This window comes from Buteo buteo, chromosome 12 (assembly GCF_964188355.1).
Source record: "Buteo buteo chromosome 12, bButBut1.hap1.1, whole genome shotgun sequence".
Lineage (NCBI taxonomy): Eukaryota > Metazoa > Chordata > Aves > Accipitriformes > Accipitridae > Buteo > Buteo buteo.
The window spans coordinates 33,296,083-33,308,634 of NC_134182.1; the positions used below are offsets into that span (position 1 = coordinate 33,296,083).

A 12,552-nucleotide genomic window follows, 5' to 3' on the forward strand; every position below is an offset into this window, starting at 1 on the left:
TTTGCCAGTCTGTTCACTACTGGGAGCAACCAGCAGCGTGTTGGAGATTCCTGTATGCCAAACTGTGGTAAACTGGCTCTTTGACCAGCAACTCTTTCATATGTAGAGCACAACTGCGAAATGATACCTGTACTTGGGAATATGTGTTCTTGACAAATCAGTGTAGCTTCCTTTAAGCCCTAAAGAAAGAGCCATCCCTAGCTTACACACTCATCTACTACACAGATCCGGATGGGAATGATAAGACCCAGTGTCATTAACCCTCTAATGCCTAGGACTACAACTTCCTATCCCTTTCAGTGTCTTGTATGTCACTGGCAGGCAGTTTAATGGCCTCTTAATTTGTGTGTGTGGATGAACTAATTAGCAATACTAAAATATGAAATCACCTTATATTTTCTTATAGTCAAGTCCTCTGAGGGTTCTGAATTTGTCTTCATGCATAAGGCAAAATAATCAAAGAACCAGAGCTTGTTAAATTTGCCTTCATTAACACTGAATTCATTTGCCTAAGTACTCTTACCCCTGCTGAGCTCACTTAAGAATACAATTTCCCTGTCTGATATTTTTTCTTCTTTCCCAGAACACATTTTCCAGCTAATAAGGAATCCACATTTTTTATTTTTTTAAGAATTTTTCTTTCTGTATACTTCTTTCTGCCTATAGTGTCCAATGTCACACATTTATGAGAGATGATCTTTATGTCAAAGTAACTCCAGCTAAGAGAGCCAGTTTGTAACAACCTGCCAGACCTGTGCTGCTGATCAGGCTTAACTTTCAACATCTACAACACAATCCCTTGGACAGACAAGAAATTATGCATGTCATCTTATTTCCTTCATTTTATGAGAAAGTGTTACCAAGTTCATTGACCTTCTTGGTGCTTTGTTGAAGTCAAGTAATTAACCTATTGGATCTTTTTATTGCCTTTGTGGCAATAAAATTCTTTGTTAGTTGGCATGGCCCATTGATTGATTTAGGTGCTACTTATAAGTCAAGAGCCTCAGTCTTTTTCCTTTCCCCTTCTGATTTTTCATCTTCTCTAAATCTGATGTTTCACTTCAAAGCTTCTGGCACTAAGTTGTTAATTCATATTTTAATCCATTTCTTGCCATTCGTGCATACTGAAATCCAATGTCTTAATCAGCTGCACCCTCTTGGCTCACAGCTGTTTCCTCAACTTTTGATATCTGGCATATAAACCTTGTTAAGACACTTTCTGCTGAGTAAAATACCCAAGGCTACATCTGATATTTGACAGGATAATCCCAGTGGTATTTTTCCATAGACTCCCTAACTCTCTTGAGCACTGTACAGTTCATGTTTCCTTTTAATATTGGAGAAATGGTTTAATTGATTTTTCATTCAGCCTTCTGTCACTGACCTCTTTGTCAGACTTCATTCCTGATGCTATTCCCAAGTTGCATTTTCTCTCTCTTTTTGTTTTTTTTTTTTCCTTTAGAATGGGACCGATGTACTCAGGGGTGCAGGGTGACATGCACCCGCTCCCCGGGTCAGTCTGGCTCACTGTGCGCTGAGGACTATTCATGTACATCCATGCTGGTAGAGGTGTGTTCTGGATCTGTTGATGCAGGCACTGAAAGAGAAATCTTGGGTATCTGGCGCTTCAGCACACAACTTACTCTGTGCGTTTTTTATGTCTGTTTTTAGTAAAGGAGGTTTCTGGGAGGATGCAGTCCTGGTGGGAGCCATGCCTATGAAGGCTTTGCAGAAGAGGCTGGATCAGTGCAGCTCGCAGCTGATTTATTTCACTTGTCTGGCCTTCTGCAAATTAAGCTGATTAGCTCTGATCTTGTCCTTTTTGCCCACCTCCAGAGATAGGGGAGTTGGTTTCTGACAGTACCACACGCTCCTTCCCTGGGCTCTTGCTGTCAGCTGACAGTGTAGGAAGAAGCAGCATCTGCCATGAGCAGATCTAGGGCTGTTAGGTTTTATCATCATCTTATTGTCATAATCCTCATCATACTTGCTTATGCCTGATGGTTAACATTTAACTTCAAATGTAAGGCTTCCAAGGCTTGTTACTCAAACTGTTTAAAACATGCCTGTTTTGTACACTGTCAATGTTAAGTGCTGAACACTGTGTTTCAGGAATATATTCCTCCGAGGTTTGATATCAGAGCCTTGGACTGATTATATTTTGATCCTCTTACATATGTTGCATTAGACAATGATCTTCAAATCCCACAATATAAAGGCTTCAAATGCCTGTAAGCAGATGCAAATAAAGACAGCCTGGAAAGTATTTGTTGTAGATTCAAACATAGTGCTGTTCAAATACACCAGTAGAATGTCACAATGACTTAAGACATAAACATTAAAGACCATTAATATTTCCAGTAAATCTTGTTTTGTAGGATTTCATAGGTGAAGTTTGTTTTAAATGGCATTAAATAAAAAACAGAAAGTCAATGATTTGCAAAACAAAGCCGTGAACCTAGAATAAAATAATTCCACCTAAGTTTAATTTCATATCCATAAACACATACATGCTCACAACTTTTCCTTCTTAATGTATCTTAATTTTTGTTGACATACCAAAAAAAAAAAAAAAATTACCAGTAGGTATTAGAATTTAAGTCCAAGACTTGGACCTACCAATTGACCAGAATTAGCTTAACAGGAGAAACTAAATACCCCCCCTAGCATCTGAGTTCAAATCTGTCTCAAGTTCTCAGGATCTAAACGGGAATATAAAGAAATACCTGTTCAAAGCAGGAAATAATTGCTTTCTGCATTTAACATTTTTAATCTCAATTTTGTGTTGCACATAGAGCATATAGCCATATGTATATGACAGTTATTTTTGTTTAAAACCAATTTGTACATACACTTTTTTAAAACACAGGAAAATTCAAGCTTAGCAAGAAAATGTTAATGTTTATGCATTATTTAGTCCCAGTATTGCCAAGGAGTCTGCCCACACAGAGTCCCAACAGATGCTAAACAGATAGAAAGGCTGCCAAAAGCTGAAAGCATTGCATAGTCTCCATCTCACATTCGGTGTCATTTAAATTCAGGTGTTAATCTCTGCCTAGTTTATTGAAATCTACCAAAGTGAGAAAAGATCACATTTTAGTGATGATTCAGACATCCAAAATCTTTTTCTTTTTTTTTTTTTAATGTATGTTAACTAATTTCCATTAACTTTTAGTGTGTAATGTAACTTAAATTTGGCTAAGTAAGAATAACCAAATTTAAAAGAAATCCTATATCAGATAAGTCTTTGCCTTTGCTTTGTTTATAGAGATATAGCTTATGCGCCAGAGGTCTGTAGAGGCTTCAGAACTCATAGAAGACTTAAGGATGATTAAGATGATAAAATGTGTGTCCACATAAAATAAATATGAAAGATGGATGAATGTTCTGAACTTTCACTTAACAGTAGTGGGAATGTGCTAGATGAAATTCACTGAATATACTGATAATTTGAACTCTTTATCAAAGGCTTAAAAACTGTTTACTGTGCAAAACTGTCACATGAGTAAAGATATCTAGGAATATTCGAACTTTATGTCCCCTAAATAATATATCATTTTTCTGCTTAGTGAACTGTAGAAAACATTGAAGATCTAAGAAGACTTAATAAAAATATTCTTTTCTAAATCATCCTAAACTGGGATGCAGAAGTCTTCATGAAAAATTAATCTTTTACACGTTTAAGGAAATTGTTATAAACAGAGGGTGAAAACTCAGCACAGAATTGTTTGTTCACTTGTTTTGTTACACTTTCACTTTAGATAGGAAGGTTCCCCCTTTGTATCTAGCACTGCTAAAAAAATATTCCTCACACCCTCCGGAGCAAGTTATTACCCTCATTCAAACAAAACTTTACTGAGGATACACTGCGTGCTTCACAGAATCACAGCAGGGCTGAGGTGTCCCATCAGGTCCCATGGAGGTGTTTTTCTCTAGTTCGTTTAAATGGACCCTTCATTAATCCTTCACTACTTCGGGTGTCTTCATTTCTCCATGCTTTCCCACAGGTCTCGGGTGCCTGCGATTCCTGAAGGCTTACCAGTGAAGACCAAGGCCAAGAAGGCATTGAGAACCTCAGCCTTCTCCATGCCCTTGGTCACCAGGTCCCCTGCCCCATTCAGCAGCAGGTCCATGGTTTTTTTCCCCAGTCTGTCTTTTCCTGCCAATAGACCTGTAGAAGTCATTCTGTTGCTTTTTACTTTCCTCCCTGGATTCAACTCCAGATGGGCTTTGGTTTTCCTAACCCTTTCTAATCCTATATTGTTTCTGACAATTTAAAAAAAGATGTTGAAGGTTTTCCTCTTTAGCTAGTGTCTTACGATTATTGAAGACTGAAATGCAGTTAGTTGTAGTTGAAATAACAGAATGACTGTTTCTGAGGATCAGCTTCCTCCTATTTATGAAGGGAATTTTTTAGCAGCTTCAGTTTCTTTCTGCGGGAAAAGCAATAGCGCTTTGTGAAGCCTTGGAGTTCCTATACCACATGTAGGAGAAAGCATTTTGTAAATTGGGTAGAACTGACAAAGAGAAATATTTTTTCAGATGGTTCTAGCAAAATGAAAAAGAGGAAATGTAAAGTCAAGTCCCCCCTTCCTAATTCTCTAGATTATAGTTGCTAGGTGACATCACCTTTAGCAATTACAGTTAGATATGTAAAATGCTAATGGCACGTTACCCTTAAGGTGTTTTGCAGAACATGCCCTGGAAGCAGTAATTTAAGAGGTAATAGAGGCACTTGACAACTCTTAATGAAAGAAGTCGCTTGAAAATCACACATTTGTAGGCCTTTAGGTGCAGTCTCATAAGGCTCTCAAAAACCAAGAGGTTCACTACAGCATACTTCTTGCATTCATGTTTTTGCGAATGGAAATGAGCTCCATTGCCTGTCTTGTGAAAACATTAGCCGAGAGGCAAGCGTTGAGAGAAACAACAGCACGATCAAGCAGTGGTGAATGTAGAAGTAGGAGGACTTGTTAGAAGCAACAGGGACTTGGGGTCTATGGGCTGTTTTGCAAGAATGTGTAAATATTAAAGAATGATTAAAACAATGTAATGGAACGAGAAGCCAGAAGGGTCTCCTCCTGGGTTTGGTTTCCTAGCAAACACAAAACCTGAATTTTATTTGAGGTTTGAAAACCTTTTGATGAACCCTGAGCTTTGAGCACAGCTGGGGTGATTTATGGCTTTGTGATTTCAATCTGTAACAGGCAGAACTTTGCTGGGTTGTCCTGCAGTTTTGAATTTTTGAGGTTTCAGATGTGAGTCATTAGCTTTTTCAGCCCTTCACTGTAAATCTTTTAGCAGATACAATTTTTCTCCCAGCTGTTCATTCAGACATAACAGATAAAGAAAAATTAAGGAAAACAAAGCAACCCCACAACCTGCTAAACAGGGTTCAAACAAATAAAAGTCAGTTCTATTTTCTGTTCAGTTTTACTTGCCTACTTTATCGAATGTTGTAGTTTTCAAGTCACAGGTGGTGCTTTTGAGAGAAAACAAAGTTGGCAAGATAGGAATTTCTCATACTTAAACTGAGTAGGGTTAACCAGGCTGTGCCTTGAAGAGATGGTAACAGCTTGTTTTTCTCAGGGTTTGCTGCTTTTAAATAGTATGCCTGTGCAAAGTTAACATAATCTGTATTTTGCATATTGCTCCTAATTTGAGTCACGCCAAAGCACAGAAAGCATATGAAGCACTGCTTGCATCTCAGCTGGAAGGTTTATCAGTTGTTACTGGAGTTAGCGGCTGCTTCTGTGGTGCTTGCTTGGTAGCACAAAGACCAAAACACATTAATGCTATTAGTCATTCTTACCTCCCTCCCAATTCATATGCAATTACTTACAAGAATTCATAGAGAAGCTCAGTGAAACATCTTGTAAGTGCATTGCCAGTGGGGATACAGATGGCCAAGTGTTACTTTGGGGGTGGTAACTTAAGGACAGATGAAATGAGTTAGCCAGTGAAGGTGCATCCTCTCTGTCAACATACTGTAGATGAAGTGCACCTAGGACCATGCTCTGTCCCTGAGGCCAGCTCTCCTGGGAAAGCTTGTGTCCGTGCTAATAAACTCTCCCAGTCTGTACGCAGGGTGAAGGTAGGGAACTCCCACCTGGAAGTGGACCCTGGAGAGTCTTCATTTGAAAGGATGCCTGGGGGTTGCTTGAAGAGTGCTAGCTGGGCCAGACCAAAATCTTCACAGGGACCTTTCTAACAATTTAACAACATACACAATACCAGTGCCTGGGAACATTCCTTGGAAGCATTTAATATTCAAGTACTGATACAGCGTCAATGTCTTTCAAGATATTGGCAAAGTCTTGTTTTTCGTTAACTCAAATAAAAAATTTACTATAGGAAATGCAATGTATGTTTGCTATTTGAGCATGAAATAGTGCATATAGTCCTGTTTCACTGTCAGCTTGTGTGTGTTTTTGAGCACTAATGTCTATTAATGGCCAAATCTTTCCTGACACTTTGTCAGGAACCTACTCTGCAATATGAATCTGATGGCCCAATGCAGATGAGACATAAGATCTGTTTTGGCCTGTTGCCAAGAGAGCTGGCAGGAAAAAAAAAGTATCCTAGGGAATAAGTACACATCATTCTTGAACCAGAAACTGCTAGTTGCAGCACCAAGCATATTTTACAGGAAGCAAAAGTAAATTGTGTTTTTCAGTTTGTACCACACAACAATAAAAATTCATATTAATGCAACATTTTTATGGTAGGATGGTTTGACCTTGAGAATGCAGCTACCATTCATGGTTTATGCCAAGCATATGCTTACATAGTAATAGCTTCTCCCATTGATTCAACAAATGAAAGTGTTTTGTTCTTGAGTAATAATTCTGACTTCCATGTGCAGAGCCACATGTGTTGCACATAGAGCCTCCTCTGTTCTCTATATCCACGTTTTCCTGCAGTCTTTTCCCCTGTAACCATCTGACTGGTGGCGTGATATACGCAGGGAATATCAGAACCTGTTTTTCCGCTTTCTAATTAAAGCAGATGTACTTTTGACGAAAGGTAATCTGGGAGGTACCTCAGTATGGTGGTTAAAAACGTACCTCATTGCAAGTTTGAATTTCAAATGAAGAATATACTTTTGTGCCTTACTAAAGTAAGGCCTTAATGCCCATGAAAGCTAATAATACAATATAATTTCTCACACATTCATTCCAGGACACAGGTCTAAAAAGTGTCACTTTCAGATATTAGCAGTGGAACTATCTCAGTGCTTAGAAAGTCACCATGTTTTTCTTTTTCCTTTCTTTTTTTCAGCTGTGGGATCTACTGCAGAAGTTGCAGTTCATCATGACATACATTGCTCCCTGGCAGATTGCCTGGGGATCATCGTTCCATGTTTTTGCTCAGCTCTTTGCAATACCTCATATCCTTTATATATAAATATATTGGTTTTGTTTATTCTTAAATTCCTCTTCATGTATGTAATTTATTTACAGTGTTTGAAGAAGGTGCAAAATTCCTAGGTAACTTATTTTCAAATGTGAAAATGCTTGGAGCATCTCCTGAGAAGTACAGTTTTCTGTCTTTCTTGGCTACATGGGATCTGAAACTGGGAAACTGAACTCTGACTCAAACTGGTCTGTTTATGCCTGCTCACTTCCTACCCAGCCACATTCTGCAGATCACTTCCACAGTCCTCAGCACTGACTTTTGATGCATCCAGAAAGAAACATTGTGACTGACATCTTAGCTCCAACTTGAGTGGACTTTTATGTATGCAGAAGCTAGTTTTGTAAAGTGCTGGGTGTATGGCTGACTGAGCTCTAAAATATAGGTTACGTTCTCAGTTGCTTCTAGTTGGTATCTCAGGTACAAATTCATTTCAACGAGCCAATTTCTGTTGCAACTGTCCTGATTTCCCCCCCCCCCCCCATTTCAGAAGCAGCTGGATTTTAACATTTTAATGTACATTTTTCATTGTGGACCTGAGAAACATTCTCCTTTTTAACATTTCTGCTCTGTTTTATGAGTAACAACATAAATTCATCAACACCAAAGCAGTCCTTTAGAAACAGTCTGTTTCAGTGCCTGTTCCAGGCCTGTGAATGTTAGTTTTGTGGATATGGAGAGTAAAACACACAGTTCAATGACCTCCAAATGTCTGTAGGGTTAAAAAATATATATTGGATTTTTGGAACAAAAATTTTCAGCTTAAAGTCTAATTCAGTTACAAACTTGATTTAATACAGGAAAAAGATAAAAAAATTAAATAAAACACTTTAACTGAACAAATTTAACTTCACTGACATCTAAAGCATTTTCAGAGACTAACTTTTTCTTCCTTCCCTCCCAACCACAGTTGTGGAAGAAGAGTTGATGAAGTGGTTTTAGTTCAGACCTACCAAAGAGTTTACTTTGTACTGTTTATTAGATATACACACTTAAGTCATTGTCCCTTTCATCTTACAGTGGTTCCCCCCCCCCCCCGAGTGATTTCTTCCCTCTGCTTTTTGCTGTGATATATTGAATCATATGCAACATTGATTAACAATGCTTATGCTTCTAGATAGGAAGAATAAATGGGAGGCTTGGACAGAGGGAAATGCAGACAGAATAACTCCCAGAGGGAAAGCTTTAGATTGTCTATTTATGAAAGGAAAGTATTATAAAAACAGTGATCTGTCTGAGCATTTTGAGTGATTTGTAGCAAATTCTTCCAGAAATTCACAACAAAAAATTATTTTCATCTCTGTTGTAGGTGTGAATTGCAGGAGAAATGTGCATAATGTTATTTAGCAAAACATTTAAGAACTATGATTATATTTCAATGAGTTTCCCTTTGGTCACAAATATTTTGTGCAGTGATAACTTTACTCGTGATAAAAGTGCCAATTAAACTTTGCAAAATGGAAAGTAGCTAAGTAAGTGGGGTTTAGTCTGTTTACACAGTTATTGCTAAAGCGATCTAGACTAGCTTTCTATTATTTATATTTATAGTGTGCTTTGTAAATGGAAATCTATCTTTAAGGCAATGTTGCAATTAAGATACTGGTTAAACACCCAAATTACTATTCCCACAACAACAACAACAACTCTGTCTTTTTGCATGGTATTTTTATTTGTTGTTACCATAACCCTGCAAACAGTAATGATGAATGCACATTGCAGTTTGCAGATGTACTAAGCTTGCCATTTCTTTGCAGAGTTAATTATCTGTGGCTCTTAATTGCCTAAATCACATCTGCAAACGGGACATAAATTTTTAAATTTTGAAGTGCCTGGGTGAACTTTTGCCATAGAGCTCAGTGATATGAGTAGTTCTGGATGCGTTAACGCATTTGATTCCAGTGTGCAGGGCATGAAGGGTAACACATGTGGAGCTTTGCCTGGTGGAGGTTGTGGAGCCTCCACCATTAGAGATCTTCAGGAATTTAGACAAATGTCTGTCAGGAGTCATATACGTTTAGCTGATCCTGCCTTGTGACTGCTAGATGGACTAGGTGACTCCTCAAAGTCCTTCCTAATCCTGAAAGACCAGGAACGGGAATGGTCTTCTGGCTGGAGGAGATCTGCGACTTCACTTCCCAGTATTTAAAGGGGTAAGATGAGTTTACGTGTTTAATTATCAGCACAGTGAGAAAGTTAGTGTAGTTTGTAGTCAAAGGAGGATTTTATCTAATAAATGAATAGTGAGATTTAGGAAGAAAGGATTTTGTAGTTCAGATTATGCTGTTTATGAGAGTTTCTGCTTTGGTTCTTTCAGGGTTACAGCTCTAACATCAGGAAAGGAAGCCCTGTGACACTCAGTTCTCCCATACTCTAGGTGATCGTGTACCTGGAAGTGACCAATACTAATTGCAATTTTAAAATGTGGATTTTGAGAAACAGAGGATTTGGGCTGGCCTTACTGCATAGTTTTGTGTTAAAAGAAGGGGATGGAAGATTTTTAAAATGTCAGTCTTTCAGTTACTTTTTTTGAAGCTGATTTGAATTTAAACAGATTTTAAGTGATAAGAATTAATCCTCAGATACAATGTTTTATTTCATGTTGAAAAGTTTTTAGTTGTTTTTTTCTCAAAATTTGATTTTGGCCATCTTAAAAAGAAAATCCATTATTCACAAAGAAACAACTTCTGCTTCTACACAATATAACCTAACAAAGATGGTGCACAGGAAACCGGGCTTGGGACATAGCGTAAGAAAGTATGCCTGTAAGGTTTTGGTACTTCTTTTATATTTTTTACTTAGACGTAATTAAAGCATTGGTATTAAAAAAAAATACTTAATAAAAGCAAATTGGATACCAACAAATAAAAACCCCTTGCTGACAGATAATTGCCACTGTACACATCAACTATATGTAAGGGAGTCAGGTGCTGTTACTTGCTTTCATGACATGCTTACATATACGAAACAGTTAAAATTACTCTTCACAAGTCAAATGGGAAATGTCTTCCTACCTACATTTGGTAGAGCACTATGTCTTTTAGCAAAAATAAAACTGTTGCTACTGATTATGTCTTAGACACAAACAGTTCACAGTGGAGTCCTAAATGTCTTTATTCATGATGGTGGCAATTCTTAAATCAATCATGACATTAGAACTGTCTTTAGAAAACTTGATTTGCTGTCCTTATCTGTCCTTCTTGTTCTCTTTTTGTCTCTTCAGCTCCCATGCCTCCTTCCTTTATCTGACACTTGTAAATACTTGTTCATCTTTCACAGCCAAGGCTGGTTATGACTGCAGTGTAATGTGACAGTTTAACTTTTTTGATGCACTTGCCTCCTGCTCTGTGCTCTCTGTTGCTTTTTGAACTGTAGACTCTGAGGGCAGCTCAATTTCCAATCTCTCTAATGCACAAAGACACTGTTCCAGACAACTCTCTTTTAATAAGTTTGAGGGATTTGAAAGATATCTTTTGGCAAATATTTGTTTGTAGATTTTGCAAATTGCTTTGAAATCATGGCTAGCTAGCCTTTTTGTGGAAATACTGTGTCACAAATGATGCTACATGTGTTAAAATATTTTTTGTGGAGTCTCAGAGACTGTGGGACACACATGCAGGATATTACTATGAGAGGGTAAGCTAAAAGACTGTGGTTATTGGGTGATTTGACCTTAATTTTTAGTTTGAGCTGCACTTGATTGCTCTACTTTGATAGTGCCTCCTTAGTTCATTGCTTCCTTACTTAGCACCCTGCTCCCAAGAGAGATGTAAGGAAGGACAACTGGTCTCTTACACCAAATTGGAAACCTTTTTCCTGAGATTTCATGGATGTGGTATGAATTAATGAAGAATTAAAGCCTCACATTTCATTCACTTGGGTTTTTTTAATCACATTCCTTATAACTTGCATTTTTTCAGTATCCTTATGCATCTCCTAACTTGCTTTCGGGCAATGTCAAATACGACTTTACATTTAAATAAGTTATGGATTTAGGCATTCATTATGATGTTTATGTGTGATATTTAGTATTCCTCTGTCCTCACCTTCTCATTTAATGTATTTTTCAAAAAGTATGAAATGCTGAACATTTTTTACCTTTTGGTCAGCATGGACTATTAAATTGTCAGTAAGAATTAACATGAAAGCATGATTTTAAGTCAGCAGGCTGGATTATAGAGGCATAGCTGTTTCTCCACATACTAGGTCATTCCAAAATAAGCAGAAACTCACAGAATAGAATACCAGACACATTGGGAGCAAGACGCCAGTGCAGAGAACAAAGAATTTCCAAGAAAGTGATATTTTTGAGGGGTTTATGTTTTAAACTCTGTGTCAGACTCTGGAAGGGCACTTTTTGTTATAGAAGGTACACTAGGTAGCTGGAAGAGGGCACATACTGCTCTGCCTATGCTCAGGATCTGTCCTCAGGCAGAGATTAGACAGGGTCACCCTGCTAATAATGTACTCTGTTCAAACACGTCGCCTCCATTACAACTGTGTAACATTGAAGAGCTACCGATTACATGCTGGTAATGGGCAATTTGGCACTACCTGCCTTCTTTTCCTTTCCTTACCACCTCTTTGGTAAAATAAATAACAACAAAAAAGTGAAAATAAGTAGTTCAAAGAGCTGCTTCAACAATGGTTTAAAAGTATAATGAAATCATTTGTGTTACCTTAACTTGCAATTTTCAGACTCTGCTATGCTTTTTTTTCAAACTCTGGCCACTTCAGTCTTTTCTACACCACTGAGTCCGTTTCTTGGTAGCGTCATCTTCATCGCATCATATGCAAGACCGATCAAGTTCTGGGAGAAAAACTACAAGTAAGACTATTCAAAAATTTTCTACACTTGTTATTTGTAAAGGTTTTGCTCTCATTAGTTTAATTTCTGGAGTTATTTTTCTTTCTGAAGATAATCCTTAAATTGTTGTAGGGCATGAGAGGTTAATCTTTGAATCTTGATTCTGGTGTTTTACTATTTCATGGTTATTTGGTTATTTCTGAAAACGTATTTAAACAATTATCGGTATGTTACAGATGAGGTGTCATGTTGCATTTGTTGTACAGACATACAGTAACAAAGCTGTGAAAAAAACCCAAAACAGTAAAACTCCCAGTTGTCAGCCTTTTTGT

The 12,552-nt window shown here is 37.7% G+C and overlaps 1 protein-coding gene across 1 annotated transcript in view; it reads left to right on the forward strand.

The window, feature by feature from the left end:
• The window catches only part of PCNX2 (pecanex 2), a 156,633-nt gene that overhangs the window by 92,359 nt on the left and 51,722 nt on the right, over positions 1-12,552 (forward strand). Inside the window, exons 22-23 of the mRNA XM_075043275.1 lie at positions 7,282-7,392; positions 12,114-12,241. Of these exons, the coding sequence (XP_074899376.1) occupies positions 7,282-7,392; positions 12,114-12,241 (239 nt within the window). The remainder of the gene's footprint in view (positions 1-7,281; positions 7,393-12,113; positions 12,242-12,552) is intronic.